This window comes from Canis lupus, chromosome 17 (genome assembly GCF_003254725.2).
Source record: "Canis lupus dingo isolate Sandy chromosome 17, ASM325472v2, whole genome shotgun sequence".
In the NCBI taxonomy this organism is placed as follows: domain Eukaryota; kingdom Metazoa; phylum Chordata; class Mammalia; order Carnivora; family Canidae; genus Canis; species Canis lupus.
Genome location: NC_064259.1, coordinates 59,021,086 through 59,039,540, shown reverse-complemented (window position 1 = coordinate 59,039,540; position 18,455 = coordinate 59,021,086). Strand labels below are relative to the sequence as shown.

Genomic DNA, 18,455 nt, shown 5'->3' with positions numbered 1-18,455 from the left:
TAAGGGAAAAGGCGAGGGTGGTCTATTTTCTCAAACCATCAGAGACACCGTCTGGTCTCTCCTAGGATCCTGAAGGATCTCTTTTCCCTGAGGACTAGTGACCATGTTTCTCTTTCTCTTGGCCCTTGGAAGTTGTTAAAGCATCGTCAATTGGCTCACCTAATCAAAAGCTATCAATTACGACGAAAGGATAAACTTCAACACCTCATCCTGAAACCACAGCCTTTTGCCATCTGGCCAAAATTTCCATTCAGTTGTTTGTCTTCCTCAGATCTATGGCATAGCCAAAATGCAGTACACACTGTCCTATAATGCCTCTGAAGTTCCTCTTCCTTTGTGCTTTTGTTGGGTGGTCCTCCTTTAAACTGTAGTACTTCTTGCTCTCAACTACTAGAAGCCTGTCGACCTACCAGTTCTTCAAAGTGTTGCTCAAATCTCCTTGAAGTCTTCCCATCCCATTCTAGGTCACAGGAAGTCTTTCTCCTTTGAACTCTTAAGGCTTTATTCCTTATGCAATGAATTTGCAATTAACTGTAGCTTTGTGAACAATATAGCCTCCTTCCTCAATTCCTTTTTTTGTTCTTATATTTTCTTGTGTTTGTCTTCCATTAGACAGGGTTTACTTAAGAAAGAAAACAAAAAACAAAACTTCTTGGGAACTTTCACAAAGTTCCAGTGTCCATTATAAAATAGCATCTCGGGCCCCTGGGTGCAACGGACTTTTGGCTTTGGCTCAGGCCATGGGCTCAGTGTCCTGAGCCCCCAGTGGGGCTCTGCACTCAAGCGGCTGAGTCTGCTTGAGATTCACTCTCCTCCTTCCCCTTCTGCTCCTCCCCCCAACTCGAGCTCTCTGTCAAATAAAATCTTTTAAAAACCGAATCTTGGTGAATGTTTGTTGACTGATTGCCCTGACCACAGAATGCTTGGAAACTGGTCTGAAACTGGTAAGTTCACATACTCCAATAAGCTTTTTTTTCTCCACTTTTTCCTAAATTTTCTTGGTCCTTTAATCTGAAACATTTATAATAATTACTGACCCACTTAAAAGAACTATTGGAGATTAAAAACTCCTAAAAGGGACAGATAGAGTACTGTACTTGAGTGCTTCCCTTCATCCAATGTATCTAGGTGGCCAAAACAATGAGATTCCACTGGAGCTTTTTCGGCCTAATTCAGATGCTGCTTTTTTTGGTGTTGCAAACAAGGGTGAGGAGGGAGATGCATTCCAGAAGACCAAAAAAATAAAAATAAAAATAAATAAAAAAGGTAGTATGAAGATAAGGAGCTTTAATCATCAGATCGAGTGAGCATTGCAAATGGGCTTGGTCTGGGTCAGGTCAAATGTTATTAAAATTGGGTAGTCATTATTTCAAGGACTGGTGAAAGGATTGTGGTATCTATGTAAACTTACAAACAGGACAGTTTAATATTGTCATAATTTTTAGATACCTCACTTTAAAACGGTTCATTTCCTACAAGTGATCTAAGAGTCAAAGCATTTACAAAGCATTTAATTCAAGCACAGGACAACAGGTGGGAAATACATTATATGATCTCTTTGGGGGCATAAAGAAGGAGGTACGAAAGAATGTCAATCTTTAACAAGGAAGGAACAAGACGGTTTTAGAGAATTACTAAGTAGTGAAGATTTTTTTTTACATTTTGTAACAAGAGCTGAACCATCATATGACTTGGCAAAAATTGAAAACTTGATGAAAAGTTTTTAGATCCCATACTGTCAACATGAACAAACTTTTGAAATATAAACTCAGGGCGTGTTTTCTTTTAATGTGTGATCAAATTAATATATCAAACATATAATATTAGCAAAGCAATGAGATGGATACAAAGATGTAAATACATCTAATAGATGAGATTACACCAGTATAAAAATAATTACAATTCAAGGAAAAATGTGTTATTCCCAAAAGAGAGTTAAGGAAATGTTATGAGTTAAGGAGAATGATAGGTTGCATCTGGCCAGAGGGTTCAGGAACACTCCATGAGGAGAACTTACATGTGCCAAGTTCTATAAGGGTGATAGGGATATATAGGTGTTTTCCTCCCCGAGTCTATGAGGTTCACCTGGAATATTATTTGTAACCAATATATCAAGTGTCCCCTGGGAATTTTTTTTTAAGTTTTAGTTTTAGCCAATTTTCTGGATAACCTCTTTCAATTTTTTAATCATCTGATTTGGGTAGATGAAATTCTCCATCATTCTATATTCTGTGACTAGAGGCCATTAATTCTATACTCCTACCCAGGTTGTAGCATTTTCCTTTGTAATATATCTATCTCTTCTAAAAAAAAATTTTTTTTAAAGATTTTATTTATTCATGAGAAACACAGAGAGGCAGAGACATAGACAGAGGGAGAAGCAGGCTCCCTGTGGGGAGCCAATGCGGGACTCGATCCCAGGACCCCGGGATCACACCCTGAGCCAAAGGCAGATGCTCAACCACTGAGCCACCCAGGTGCCTCTAAAAATTCACAGACGATTCTATGTCATTAAATTGAAAAGCTCTGGCTTCCCTTCCTGTCTACAAAACAATTCAAGTCATGTTGTTCTTGGCTCACAGCATCTCAAACCCGCTGGAGCTTCATTTACCATCATCCTAGCTTGAGAGGAATTTGATTTTTCTCATTCCCTGTGAGATTCGTTTTCTTTTTGGGGAGGTGACTATAATAGGATGAGTGAATAATAAGCCTTTTCTTAGTTACTCATGATTTATCAGAAAATATTGTTGACTCAAAATATGTCAAGTCTCCAACCATACCTTGACACCTCCACTGCTGCCCCCTGCTGCCTTAAACCACCACCACATCCCAGGAATATTTGCAACAGCCTCCTGACTGGTCTTCCTTCTGCCATCTACCCTCTCTGTTTTCCAGAAAATAGCTGGAGTAAACTTCAAACATGAGTCAGATCCTGTTACTCCCACAGTCTTCTCCCCAACTGAACACTGCCCTGCACCCCCACCACCTGAACCAACCATGGCTACAGAGTAAAGGCTGCATCCTTATGATGGCCCATGTATACCTCCTGTCTTCTCATTCTCCTTTTTGTGTGGTCCACTTCATCACACTTGTTTCCCTGTTCTCCCTGAATATGCCAAGGCCTTTCTACTCGCCATTTCCTCTTCTAGAAAGGCTGTTCCCCAGACACTTGCATGACTGGCTTCCTCGTGTCTTTTAGGTTTCTGCTCAAAGGATGCCTTTACCATCTTATTGGTGAGGGCTTCCCTAAGCTGCTTCTATAACAGAACAAGCCCATCTTCTCCTCCCCAGACTTCATACTTTTTAATTCCCTACTTTTCTTACTTTTCCTCCATGTACCATCTGAAATGAATGTATTTATTACTGAATCAGAGCCTGCTACTCATAAAAAAAAAACTATTTTTTAAAAATATTCTATTTATTTATTCATGAGAGACACAGACAGAGAGGCAGAGATACAGGCAGAGGGAGGAGAAGCAGGCTCCATGCGGGGAAGCCCAACATGGGACTCAATCCCAGGAATCCAGGATCACACCCTGAACCAAAGGCAGAGGCTCAACTGCTGAGCCACCCAGGCATCCCCATGAAAAACTATTCTTACCTGGTTATTGCAACCCCATGTGGTTTCTCTACCAAAGGCTAATTTACCAACTTCTCTTGTATCTAGGTTTGTCCATAACACAAAGTTCTGGGCCAACAAGATGTGAATCGAATTGATATATATTATTTCAGGTTTGTGCCCTAAGAAGGAAAAGGTATGTGCTCCCCTTGCCTTCCCCCCCTCTCCCCACCTTTCCTCCGGCTAGGTTGTAGAGACAATGGCAGGAACTGTGGCAACAACCTGGGATCCAGAAACAGAAATCTTGTGATAAGGATGGCTGAGCTGCTCTCCTGGCCCTGGACCATGACATGAGAGAGAAACAGACTTGTAGCTCCTTTAAGCCACTGTTTTTTAAAGATTTGTTCAAATAAATTAGGCTGTACTCTGACCCATTGTCTGACTCTCTTCTTACCTTCTCAGAGTAAGTTCTATAAAAGCAGATATTTTTTGTTTATTTTTCTATCCCCATCAACTAGAACTGTACCTGGAATATAGTGGGTGCTCACTAGATATTTACAGGCTGAATGGGTTGATGAAGGACAACTAGTTGAAAGGGATGGTGGAGCTTGAAGACTTGGATTTAACAAAAAATGATTGAGTTTGAAATCTTTTGCTCTCTGAATGGGGAACAGCACAATATAGAGTTGAAGGTCTAGGTGAGGTGGCAATAACCACAGCCTACAAAGCAGTTTAGAAGCTTCATGGGGTAAATCGTTGGGTGTTTATACTAACCTACACTAATTCAGAAGCAGTCAGAGGGTAAAAGAAAACTTTTGTCTCCTCTACTACTTTCAATACTCTGGCCACCAAATCTGTGGATTTTCCACACCAAGCAATTCTGACACTAACTACCTGGATTTGGCACAGATACCACATAAGGTATTAAGGGCTCAGCCCCATAAGACCTCCCCTTCTTCAGACACTGATCACAATAGTGGGTCTCCAGGTTACCCACTCTTCTGTCAGTCTTGGCTGCAGATCAGGGGCTCCCATCATCCCCTCTTCAGGTTTGATAATTTGTTATAATGGCTCACAGATTCTGGGAAACATGTTTACCAGTTTATGATAAAGAATAAAGGCAAGGATACAGATGATTAGCCAGGTGAAGACATAGACAGGACAAGGTCCAGAAGGGTCCCAAGTGCAGGAGCTTCTGTCCCTGTGGAGTTGTAGTGTCCACCCTCCTGAAACGTGTATGTGTTCACCAGCGCAGCAGCTTTCTGAACCCCATAGTTTAGGAATTTTTTATGGAGGCCGTATTAAGTAGACATGATGGATTATTGTCTCAATCTCCACTCCTTCTCCTCTCTGGAGGATGGAGGTGGAGGGAGAGGCTAAAAGTTCCAACCTTCTAATGATAGCTTGGCCTTTCTGGTGACCAACCTCCATCCTGAAGTTACCTAGGAGCCCACCATTAGAACAAAAGACACTTCCCATTACCCAGGAAATTCCAAGAGATTTAGAAGCTCTGTATCAGGAACCAGGGGCAGAGACCAAATATATATTTCTTACTATGTCACAGCTCAGGTCTTGATCTTGGGGTTACAGGTTCAGGCCCCTGCTGCATTTGGCTCCATGCTGGGTGTGGAAGTTACTTTTTAAAAAAAAAAAGAAAAGAAAAAGATACTGGCTGAAAAGGCAGGGTACTGTACTGGTGATGAGCATTAGTATTGAGTCCCAGTCTCCCCCACCTAAGAGCTATATGACCTTGGGAAAGTTTCTTTACTCCTCTGAGTCTCAGTTTCTTCCTCTGGAAAATGAGAAAAATAACAGAACATACCTTATGGGTTTGTTATGAAGATCAAATGAGATCATGTATTTTATGCACTTAGTAGAGTAGCTGGAACATGGTAAATATTTGATCAGTGTTTCATTATTATTATTATTATTCTGGTTAGGAAGGCATTTCCTGCAGAATAGCATCTCCAGAGTGCATTCCATTCCCAACAAGTATTGCTTTAAGACATCTCTAGTGATTTAAGAGTCACCTCCCTAGGTATCTTGCATTGGAGCAATAAGACCTTCTTTTTCTAAAACATCACCTAAGAAGGAAATTCCACAATTTACTTGCCAGGCCTTTGATTATGTAGAACCTTCAAGTATCTGCTATGTATCCTGATAGGAACAAAATGAACTAGAAAACAAAAGACCTTATTTATAGTGTCTGTTACTAGTGCTCTATAAAGACCTATATTTTATGGAAAATACCTTTAAAAAAAATCCTGATGATGTTTGCAATACTTCCCATCAATCTTCTCAGGAAAAATGAAATACTCATTAAATACTTCTTTCCTATTTCTGATTTCTGAGTTGAAATCTCTGAATTTTGAGGATTTAACACAGAAGCAAGCCACATGAATAAAAATGAGGGCACACTATTCAGTAGCACAGAGAGGTACACACCTTATAACCAAAAGGAGAATATGCAAATATTTGGGAAATGTTTAAGTTAAAATTTTAAAATGGCGGACACCTTTGGCTCAGGTTGTAATCTCAGGGTTCTAGGATCAAGTCCTGCATCAGGCTCCCCACAGGGAGCCTGCTTCTCCCTCTGCCTATGTCTCTGCCTCTCTCTCTCTGTATCTCTCATGAATAAATAAAATCTTTACAAAAAAAAAATAAATTTTAAAATGGGCTTGATGGAGCCAAGTTGATGATTTATGGGTCAATCATTTCTTCTTGTTTAAAGCATTTCATGTGTTTCCTCTCAGCATTTTCAAGATGAAGCTCTTGTTTTTGCCACTATTCAGGAAGTAAAGTTTCCCCAACAATATAAAGACTTTCTTATTTAAACTACAGTCCAAGGAGTAGCAAACAAGGCAGATGATAGTTCTAAGACCTCAAGATTTCTTTTCTTTGGCCAAGAACACATTCTGTACTACGCCAGAAAGAGTAAAGCAGGGAACTAATAAAGCTTAAGCAGTTCTCCAGTATTTGACCTTTGAAGACCAAACATGGATGCTGGCCTACTGTCTCAAGGTAGTAAAGAGGTAATGGCTTGGGAATGGTTAAGTATTTTGAGAGAGAGATTGAGATTTTCATTGATCTTGGGACTTGAACAGCACCAGGCACGCAGAAAAAGGAATTTTGTGGCAAAAAATGGAAAACACAGATTAGTGAAATGAAATAAGGACTAAATTATCTCAGTTGCTTCACATGATCAAGAGCAGTGATTATAAATTTACCAGAAAGTAGGAGGAAATTCATATCACTCTTTTAATATCATACCTTTTTAAGATTCAAGAGAACAGAATATACCTAAAGACATCAGCTTTATTTTGTTTGAGCCTTGTGTAAGTTTTAGTTTCTACTTGGTAGGATTCTAATTTTATTTTTTTTTTTACGATTTTATTTATTTATTCATAAAAGACACAGAGAGAGAGGGGCAGGGGCAGAGACACAGGCAGAGGGAGAAGCGGGCTCCATGCAAGGAGCCTGATGTGGGACTCAATTCCGGGACTCCAGGATCACACCCTGGGCAGAAGGCAGGCGCTAAACCACTGAGCCACCCAGGGATTCCCGGATTCTAATTTTCTTTGTTTTTTTTGTTTTAAGATTTTATTTGTTTATTCATGAGAGACACAGAGAGAGAGAGACAGAGACATAGGCAGAAGGAGAAGCAGGCTCCTCAAGGGGAGCCTGATGTGGGACTCAAACCCAGGACCCCAGGATCACCACCTGAGCCAAAGGCAGACGGTCAACCACGGAGACACCCAAGCATCCCATGATTCTAATTTTCAAATGCATTGGAGGAAAACTCTTTATGCCAAGAGGGAGTGTGAAACCGAGTTCAGATATAACCCTGAGTAAAAGTTACTCAGTGTTCTTAATATAATTCCCAATCCTAGGGTTGGGACTTAAACCACTTGAATTTCTTTCTGGAGATGTGTTTCATCTGGTTTGACATGTCTAGACTCAAGATCCATATTATAATGCACAGAATAATGAGCAGGAGAAAGGCACATTGATCAACCTGTATATATACCAACCAGAGGGATACTTTCAGCAAATGAATATACCCTTGTTTCCTCAGGCTCCTTTATTCCTCTGCCTGCTGCACTATGAAAAGTGAAGAAAAATTATTTTGCTTATTGAAGTGTCTTTGTAGGGGATTTTTCCCCTGATGTCTTTTTAAGTGTTTGAATTGTTGAATTGTTCACAGTTTCTTTCACATTACTGTTAAGGGACTGGGCAATAGAAATTATTCTTAAGTGAGTATTTTGCTTCTTTCAGAAACAACAAGTATGAGTAGAGAACACAATTTTAGGATTAGCAGGAGAGTTAACCAAGGTAATATTTGAATTTCAATCCTTGGCCTAAAGAAAAAAGGTAAGAAACTTTTTCATTTTCTAAAGGAGGTGTATTTCATGGCATTATGATTGTGGGATGTGTTTAGATGGGAAAGGGCATAATCAATCTTTCTGGATTCGAATATGCATATCATTTACAGTGGAAAAAAGAGTCTCAGGAATTGGCAGACAAGTCAACTAAAACTTGTTAAGGATTTAGAGGATTTGAAGAACATGCTTAACAAAATTAGTCATAACTACCCTTATACCCACACCACCTTGTATCCAAAATAGAAAACGTATATTTCGAATTTACATAAATACTGATGAAAACCAGCCATGTGTAAGATGACAAATGAAAGCTCAACAAGTATTGAAAAAGTTGAAACCATAGAAGCACATTCACTAATCATAGTGCAAGGACATAACTAAAAATATTTCTCCTTGATCTATATACTGTTAGAAAAAAGCACATGGACTAAAGAGGACATATAAATAAAAGCTATATACTTTTCAGTAAACAATAATAATAACAAAGAGAGCATTATAAAAACTTATATGAAGAGGTCAGAGGAAAATTCATAGCTCTATAATACATTTATGAGAAAATGAGAACTATTAAAAATAATGAAGTAAGCTTTTAACTTAAAAGTTAATAAAGGGACAGCAAAACAGGAGGGAAGTAGAGGAATAGATTAGGATAGAAGCAGAAATGAATAGATCATACTTCCCCACTTCCCCCAAATAGAATTAATCAATAAACCCAAAATCTCGTTCTTTGAAAGAAAATTAAAGGATTATTCCTTTGGTAATTTAATATTGAAAGAGAAAAAGTACAGCACTATACCAGCAATGTTAAATATAGAAGATATTTTAAGTGTTATGTGCATTTTGATACATATATTTGCAAATGTAGACAAAATATTTAATTTTTAATACAAGTGATCAAAGTTGCCCTAAGAAAGGTAGAATAACTGAATAAAAATAGCTGAGGGACAAACTGAAAAGATAGGCAAAGACCTACCCTTAAAAACAGCACCAGGTCCAGAGAGTTTCACCAGACATTAAGGGAAGAGACAATATTTATATGAAAAAATGATCAAAAAAAAAGAAAAAATGATCAAGATAATGGAGAAAGGATTAAAAGCCATTCACTAACAAGGAAAAGACAGCATCAGATACTATTAAGATCAAGTGAAATAAGGGCACCTGGGTGCCGTGGTTGGTTAAACATTCATCTCTTGGTTTTGGTTCAGGTCATGATCTCAGGGTGGTGAGATCGAGCTCCCCATAGGGTTCTGTCTTCTGCATGGAATCTGCTTATGACTTTCCCTCTGGCCCTACTTCCTGCTCTCTCTCTCTAAAATAAATAATCTCAAAAAAAAAAAAAAAAAGATTAAGTGAAATAACCCCTCCAAAGCAAATAAAAGAGTGTTCAGTAAATAAAACTAATCCATAGAAGTTAGATATTATGGGCCACAATATAGATTTCAAAATGGAATAAAAGGTAATTGGGATAAGAAACTGCAAATCAAAGAGCCATTAAGTGCAGGGTTAAGATTTGAACTCTAGTTAGTTGTACCCAAAGCCTGTGAAATTTTGAGATGTGACTGAATTCAAGTTAGGAAATGACGATTTTCTAAAACAAATATGGCACTTACGATCCCATTGCAAATGCCTATTTCTTCTTTTCTTAGGCCTTTTTCTGTCTTTTCAGAAGAAATGATCTTCAAAGTCACAACCAGACTCCAGAGCTGATTCACTGGAAATCAAGCCACTCTTCCTCAAAATTATCTTCTCAGAGAGGACCACGTTTGGGGAATTTATTTCTCCAGAATGTGTAAACCAATTATTTCTAGTCTTTCTTAGAGATTTTCTACCTTATCAAACTTATCATCTTTAGGAAACTTTCCCTTGAACACATGCTCCCTCTTCACAATTTATTCTTAAGTGGAGGAGGTAAGGAGTATTATGTGCTTAGTGTGAGATGGAGATGAAATGGGGAAGGCAGAAAGTTGAGCTTCTAACCCTTTAGGGGTTTGGACTCCACAATCAGAAACAAACCAAGAAATAAGAAATAAAGTAAGGACAACAAACAATTTTATTGGCTCCTGTTTTACTGGCAGTGCATTAACAAGGAAGTCTATACCCAAAAGACCTTATGGAGGCCCAGATTTTTAACTTAATATAATTTTTTTTTCATCCTGCTTTCCATTGCCTAGCCTAATATACAGTTCTCTTAGGGTCTTTCGGTTTTTATACTATCATAGCTATGAGATTGGTCACTTTCAACATCTACATATTTAATGCAATCCTACTCCAAATCCAATAATCTTCTCAAAAGAATTTGACCTTAGTTTACCACTGTTTCTTTCTGGAGACACTTTCTTCTCTGCTTTTCTATTTCATTGGCTATTTCTTGTCAACATCCTTTGCTACCAACTCTTCTTCTACACAACCTTTAAGATTTGGTACATCCCAGAGTTCAGCCTTAGACCCTTTTCTGTTTGCTATCTGTGCTTTCTGCTTACATTGTCTTTTCTAATCCCATGGCTCTAAATGCCACATATATATGACGACTCTCAAATTTTTATCTCTACTCCAGCATTGTTCTCTGAGCACCACCCATATTCCGTTGCTTTTTCAACAATTACACTTAACTATCAAATAGTAATCTTAATATGTCCAATATCAAACCTTTGCTTCTCATTTATTACTCCTCTCTCCCATTACATGAACTTGTTCTTTCCCAGTTCCTGGTCCCAATCAGTGGAATCAATTTATTGCTCAGGCTCAAGCCCAGAAGTTGTTCTGATTCCTCTTTTTCCCACATTCCCTACATCTAATCAATCAGCAAGCTTTTTTGGCACTCCCTACAAAACATATTCCAGATGTGACACTTCTTAACACCTTCACTGCTCCCTAAGTCCAAACTACCATTATTTCTCAGGTGGATTCCTAATTGCTTTTCTTGCTTCCAACTGGCCTGGTGGCAGTGAGGACCGTTGAGCCCCTTCCTGCCAATTCCCAGCTACGCCTCCATCCTATCTGGTTTTCAGGCAGGTTTGGCTATCTTTGGCTTCTGGGGTGGGTGTTGGGGGGCGATTCCTAAATCCAGAAGGCTCTAGGGGTTCTCCCAACTGTGTGGTAGCCAGGAAAGATCTGGAATGGACCCAACTCTTCCCGTTTTACCCCAAACCAGTCGATCGGCTCTGGGGCTTCCTTCTCAGGCTAAGAACAGTCTATTCTGAAATGAGCCTGAACTCCTGTATGAGCTTAGGGCTTTCCCTATGAAGCCTGGAAGATGAGAAACTGACCCACTCTTCTCACAACCAGTTGCTTGTTGCGCTGTCTCCTCTGGGATGTTGTACTCCGTTCTGTAAGCCCTGGATTTTATAGAATGTGCCCAAGAGCCCCTCCGGTAAGGCGGCAGGCTTTGGGGGTACTTTCCTGCTGAGCCTCAAAGCGAAGAGGGAACTCCCGCCCTCCCTCGCCCAATACCCGCCAGCCCCCCACCCCCACCCCCGCCACTTGCAATAATCCCCCGGGGCCTTGTTCTCAGTCCCGGAAGCTCTCGCCACCCAGGGTAGGGCAGGCCCTTGGCTGAAGCTGCGACTCCGAGTGCATTTATGCGCGGCCCTGGAAGAGCCTGGGGCCCTGCCTCCCGCCCGGCTCTGACGGTGGTGGTCCCGGCAGGAAGGCCGTCTGTGCTGCACTGAACGGCCGTCCTTCCTTCGCCCCCCGCCCCTGCCCCTGCCCCGCTGCCGCCGCCTCCAGCCGCCTTTTCCTGGCGTCTCCCGGCCCTGGTCCTCCTCTCCGCGGGGTGGCGCCACCGTCGGGTCTGCGAGCAGGCGGCTGGGCCCGGGCCCCGGCGCCGGCCCGAGAGGAGAGGTCCAGCTGCGCGCTTCCAGGGGCCGCCCGCGAAGCCGCGCTGGTGGGTTTCCCGTCGTCCTTCCCGCCGCGCACCGGGCCCAGTGGGAAACCGGGAACTCACACTTGCAGCCCCGAGCAAACAAGGACTTCGGGGTTTGGGAGACAGCCCACGAGTTGGGTGCTCTTCTGGATACTAGGACAAGTCGGACATGCACGACCCCCTGCTCTTCTCTGCCTGGCCGCCGCCCCCGCCTAAAGCCCTTTACTTGCCGCTCGGGCTCTGGGGAAGCAAAGATCTCTCACCCGGTTTGGGGGAAGGTTGCGGAAAGCGGGGAGGCGAGCTGAAGTGACAGTGTGCACGGGTGGCCGCGCGGTGGCGCCCGCGCCCGCTGCGGGACGCATTCGGAGCACCGGGCTCCGCGGTGCCGCAACCACTGCCTTGGTCTGTTCATCCAGAAACCGGCTTTAGCCGCGAATTCAATGTAGAGTTTAAAAAAGTGTATTCGTGACCGTTACGTAGCGCTTTACAGTATAATCTACTAACATGTGCCAGTTAGGAACAGAGAAAGGATCGATGAATGACAGCAAGCAGATTTGCAACCAAGTAAAAATGTGAACACGGATTTACACTATCCACTATTTTTTTGGTAAAAATTAACGGAAAATATTTCTAATTGTTCAAGAAAGTATAAGACACCAGCTTACTTTCTATCCATTCCTTTTATTTATTTATTTATTTATTTATTTATTTATTTATTTATTTATTTATTTTTATCCATTCCTTTTACTTGGAGATGTAGTGTTCATCTGTTAAAGGTAAAAGAAGTTTCATCACTTTTTTGAAATCAGAGTACGCAACTGAGAAACATTGAATCCTAGGTGAATGCGGTATCAACACTTTCCCTTTACTTAGAATACTGCAAATGTAGGGAGATTGCTCTTTGAAGCCGGTTGATAATTCCTTTTTTTTTTTTCAGTTGATAATTCCTAGCATGCTTTTTATATATCTTAAATACTCTGCAGTAGCCTTTGAGCTGCTTTCACAATATTTCCAGCTTCTTGCTTTATGCTTCCTGTAGAATTTTACATCATCTTTGTGGTTGAATGGAGCTAGATAACTAGTTCTGACAAAGTGAGGTGGAAGTGTTGTGTGTCACTTCTCGGCAGGAGGATTTACTTCCTGTTTTGGGTTGCTCCATACCCTCTTCAACTCTGGCACAACTGCTGGCAATGTTCCGGAAGTACCACCTTTATCAGCCTTCACATTTGACTCTGGTGTAACATGAATGAAGGATAAACCTCCGTTGGCTTAAGGTGCTGAGATTCAGGAGTTGTTACCTTAACATACCCTAGCCTATTCTTAACACAGCCTACTTCACTGATGAATAGATCAGACGTAGAGCTGTGCATAAGAACTTTGTTGCCTAGATAAGATGCAGTTATTTAATCAGTATTTCTTACACTCTTTGCCTTGTTCTCAGGACTCTTCCTCAAGAGCCAAGCTGGTTTTTTTTGTTGTGTTGTTGTTTTAATGATAATAAAGAAGAGGCAAGGTCTTTACCTGAAAATTGTCTTAAATTCTGCTTTGCCTCTTTTACAATATACCAGGATTCAGAATATCTCAACATGGGCCAGCATGTTTATTTCTAATACCTAGCTTGGCCCTTAATACCCATAAATATAAGACACAAAAATTTACCTGTGGTGTGTAGTGCCTTTGTCTCTGGTACACAGAGAATTTTTTTTTTTTTATCCTCGGGGCAACGAATCATGATTTGGAATGAGAGATATGCCTTTCTTTTGCAAACTGGGTGAAGGGTGATTGGGAAAGAATGGATAGAAAAGCAGGACTAGCTACAGACATTTATAGTGGACATATTCTTAGGCATGGAAGCCTGTGCATGGAAGTTGACAAATGGGGGCCTGATTTATTGCCAGTGTACCTGCAAGAACATCATCATGAATCCCTGTGGGTTCACACACTCAAGGAAGACACAGGTCAGTGAGTAAAGCAATCCATATGTATGACAGTAGGTAGGGGGTAGTGGTGACTCTAGAGTTTTAAAGTGCTGTATGTTTCTTGTTTCAATTCACCATTATTGAGTAAAATTCTGTTGATCCACTTCTTGATTTCTGCAAGTAAAATTAGCAGGCTTGTGTTTTGCTTCTAATGCTAACTAGTGAAATTCCAAACTCTGACCTTAAAATGCAAGTCTTCATTATTCATAAAAGTACAATCTGAATATATGCAGATGTTCAGATAGGAGAGAGAGCATTTTGCATCATAAACCAGCTCAATTTGATAAGTCACAGGAGTATCAAGCTTATTCTGTGCAAAATGGAGCCATGGTGCATACTTTTTACTTACCAACTTGTTTTCTTGTCTGTTAAAAATATGTATGTCCCTAGAAGTATTTTTGGAACAGATGGGTCTTATAAGACTCAAAAGACTTTATAAATGTTGCAGTGGCATACAAAACACTCAGAGTGGACTCTAGGAGCAGATGCTGGACAGAGTTGGGGGTGCAAGATGTTTATTAAAGATGAACCCCTGTGAAAGGAAGAGTGAAGAGGAAGGACTGGGCAGTGGAAGAAATCAGACTGCAACGAAAGCTCGATAAAGCCTTGGCCAACCCTGCTGAGGAGCTCGAGCAAATATTTCCACCTGGAGAAAGTGTGAGGTGGTAGCAGGCCTTGACCTGACCCAGCACTAAGGCTTGGGGAATCGTCAAGTAGGCATCAATGTGGAGGACCCCAAGAACCTATTCCTGTCACAGTGATAGGCCAGAAATAAGGGTAGACTGAAGTGTAAATTGTTCAAATGTTAGGGTAGGCAGTCAAGTTCTAACAGAATGGCCAGCAATTGGGAGTGTCAGAGGCTGTCCTCACAGCACTCCTGAAGAAGCTGGACTGAACCAGAGAGGCCCTAGATGGCAGGGACCATGACAGGAAACCCCTGGCCAAATAAGGAAGGAAAAAAAAAAAAAAACTGAGAAAACATACATGCTTCCAGTCCTGCCCCAAGTAATGAGTATTACACCCTTATTAACAACTGTGGATAAAAACAGAAACCTGAACCCTGGGGCACAGTTTCTTTCTCTCTCTCTCTCTCTCTCCCACTCATGTATCAAAAGTGTACTTTCACCTTAATAAACTTTCCTGTTAGTGTCCCTCTGCTCATTTCTGTGTTCTATCTGTCCCTGAATTATTTCTCATGACAGACAACCTTTGGTGGTATCTTTGGGAGACGATGGGTCAAAGCCTCAGGATCCGGGGTCCACCCAGCAATACAATTAAGAAATTGCTTTAATCACAAAACAGGGGGAAAATTGAGTTCATCAAATAAGTAATTTAAACGATAAAGTACATGTGAGAAAAAACTGTGACAAAGATAGAAGCATGGAAAAATCTGGAGAGGAAGCACAAAAGAGGAGAGTGGGGAAGGAGGAAGCACTTCATGTTGCTTTAGTAATGACTTCTCCATTCTAGCTCCAGCCCAGGCGTCATCTTCTCTTAGCCCTTTCCCTGAAATTCTATCCACCCTGTGGAATCAGCAGAGAGCTCTCTCCTCTGAGTGTCCATGTCACTTCCTCCTTCAGTTCCCAATTCCTCAGGTTCCACAGAGGATCTTTGGGCCTCTTTCCTATGGTATTCATTCCCTGCAATTCTCATGTCCATTTTCTCAGTCAATAAGACCAAAAGTTATGTGTAATCAAAGAAACTCCTACTATTATATATGACCATTTCTTTTAATACAAATGTTGAACTTGTAACTGGAGCACCTGGGTGGCTCAGTTAGTTAAGCATCCAACTGTTGGTTTTGTGCTCAGGTCTTGTGAGTCTTAAGCTATACCTCGCATCTGGCTCTGTGCTCTTGCCTGGAAGTCTGCTAGAAGAGTCTCTCCCTTTGGCTCTCCCCCATCTCACACTCATGTGCTCTCTTCTTTCAAGTAGATCTTTTTAAAAAAAAATGTTGGAGTTGTACTTCTAGTGAGATGATAATTGCTGTACTTTATTCTCAAAGAGAGAACGTTGTCATTGTCCACAGACTAGGGAAGCAGTGGACTAGAGTGCTCTTCCATCTACTTCACAGTGCTGAGTTGCTTAAGAGTGCATCTAGGTGGTGGATGTTAAAGGTGATCCCTCCCACATGGAGCCAGGAATAGGCTAGTCAGGAATGCATAATGCATCCTTGTATGGCAGTTAAGCTATGTTTTTTTAAAAAAAAAAACAAATCTAAAATTTGTTGCTAGGTTTTTTATACTCCTTTTGTTTTTTTTCTATGCTTTAATAAAGTCTTTTCACATGTTTCAGTTTTATTTCAGCTGTGTTATAGAGGAGCAGAAAAATATTTTGCCTCCAAGTTGAGAGCCTATGTGGGAGAGTATAGCATTATCTTGAAACTAGTTAGTAATCATCCAGATAATCAGAAGGGGAGAGTACATCTCTAGAGGTAAGAGCTGGGGCTTTATGTCACTGCATCTCCCCAATTGAAGCTCCTTCCTGCAGTACCCTGCTGGGAGTTCTAGGTTTAATTTATTAAGGAAAGCCACAGTTACGTTCTGTCTTCCTGTGGAGTGAGGGAGTGGGATAGGCAAACAGGATTCCTGGTGTCTCTGGACACAGAGAAGTTATGAGAAAGCCTCCAATGAAAGGGCAAAAATCATGCCCCCATTTGTCCTGGTGAGGAACTGCCATGTATCTCTATAAGCTGTGTGGATGCATTCCCTGCTAGTGTGCTGAAGAGAGAAGCCATGAGATAACTCCAGGGAGGTGTAAGCACCCATAGTCTCTCAGGAGCCATTTGTTAATTACATTTCCTTATTTGGGTCTCTGCTCTTTTGTCTCCCTGATATCCTTTCTTTTTCTGCCTCCTCCTCATTCTCTTTCTCATCTTAATCTCTTGTACATATGCACCCACTTACCTTTTCACCCTGTCCCTAGAAATACATTATTGCTCAAACTACATAGTAAGATAATAGACTGGACTTACAAGTTTTTAAAGATTTCTTTCAAGTAGGTCTCACTTCAAATCATCCCTGATTACCCAGTTTCCAAGTTTATCTCCACTTGAAGTCAACTCATTTGTTTGCTTTATTTCAGAGTTAATCAGATGACATGGGACTCAGAGTTCTAACGTCTTCAAACTTTTGGGTGTTTGCACCCCAATGCACGCACCAAAAAGAAGTGGGAGGCACCATCTCAATCCATGGGCACCCCCTGGGCTCTACTGCTGCTCTCCCTCTGGGGGCTTCTGGGGTGTCTTTTCTTGCAGCTGTTCGAGTTCCTGATATTTTGGCTCTTCTAAATCTCTCTCCTTTTGAAGGTAGGAATCTACTCTTTTCTCAAGACCAGAGTACAACGAGATTTCTAAATTCCACTTTTTCTTTCTTTGCAGTTCCTTATGTATAATCATACAGAAAATGGTATCCACCAAAAATATCATTCCCATTGCCACATAGAAAAGGACGTGAAACCAAACAGGAGTTAGTGTCTGGGGGCCTGAAAAAGAAAATGACAAGAAGAAATGCTAGTTAGAACGCAGAGGAATCTGGATGAATTATGTTTGGGAGGGAATACTGGCTGACACCTGGTATGCCTGTCCCCAGTGGAGACAATGGTAATTTCAGGGGGCAGATAGGTGCTCCACCTGAGTTATATGGTGTACAGACCAGGGGCAGGCTCCTCATAAGAGCTTAACTGCCAGGGCCTACTAAGTGGACTTCCTAGTTTCAGACAAAAATGCTACATCTATGCCATTTAATGCCTGAAATGGATTTGGGTTGAAGATAAACTTTTTTCCCAAAGAGTCTTTGTCTTGGAGCTCACAGTCTCTCTACCTCAGCCAGATATAGCCACTTGGGCAGGTATTTATGTGCAATCCACAAAATTCCCTACGTCACCAATCTACCATGTGAGCTCCTTGAAGTAAGAGCTGTACCCCACTGTCTTCATATCCCCACATTTATGACAACAGATGGAAGGAACTCAATATATTGATTAGATTTTTAGGGTGGGGGGAGGAACAGGGGGAAAAAGAAAATGAAGAAGAAAAGAAGGACAAAAGGAAGGCAATAAATGGAGTTAAGAAAGGAAACTTAATAGAGCTCATGAGAATAATGAAGTTACGAATCAAAAGTGGAAATGCCCCTTCATGGGTTTTTCCTGGGTGGGCCATGAAATCCCCTTAAACAAACCTCAGCCCCAAAGGAGAAAAGGGAGCATCTTCTCCTTGTGCCTGTCAGTTCCCCTCATGCTCACCAACCACTTGAAGCTCCAACTCAGGGCTGCGCTTGACGACATTGCCATCTTCTGTGGTAGCCTCGCACCAGTATAACCCTGAATCTTCTTTCTTAGCAGTTAGTATCTGGTATTCAGAGGATGTATTCCTGCTCAGCAGGGTCTTACTGCCCATGTAGAAGGAGAAGTAAAGTTGCAAACCAGGTCTCTGTAGGAGGAGCTTTGTTTCACAGCTCAGATTGACCACATGCCCCTCCAGGATGGGTGATGACAAGGATGCTTTTAGCACTGGGGCTGGAAATAGCTCTAAAGAAAAGTTGATGGGGACAGGGTTGCCTGCTTCAGTGTCAAGGTTCTTTTTACAGAAAATATACCTGGTTCCTCCTTGGGAAACCTGCCCCTAGAGAATGCATCTGTAAGACAAATTTTCCCACTTTCAGCAGAGAGGCATT

General features: G+C 41.3%; 1 protein-coding gene across 3 annotated transcripts in view; it reads right to left on the bottom strand.

Annotated features, from left to right (window-relative positions):
- Nucleotides 1–16,839: 16,839 nt before the first annotated feature.
- The window catches only part of FCGR1A (Fc gamma receptor Ia), a 28,877-nt gene continuing 27,261 nt past the window's right edge, over nt 16,840–18,455 (bottom strand). For all 3 annotated transcript variants that reach the window (XM_025453204.3, XM_025453205.3, XM_049095863.1), the window contains 2 exons: nt 18,025–18,309; nt 16,840–17,265 (listed from right to left, as the gene is read on the bottom strand). In XM_025453204.3, coding sequence (XP_025308989.1) covers nt 16,991–17,265; nt 18,025–18,309 — 560 coding nt within the window. In that variant the 3' untranslated portion in view covers nt 16,840–16,990. The remainder of the gene's footprint in view (nt 17,266–18,024; nt 18,310–18,455) is intronic.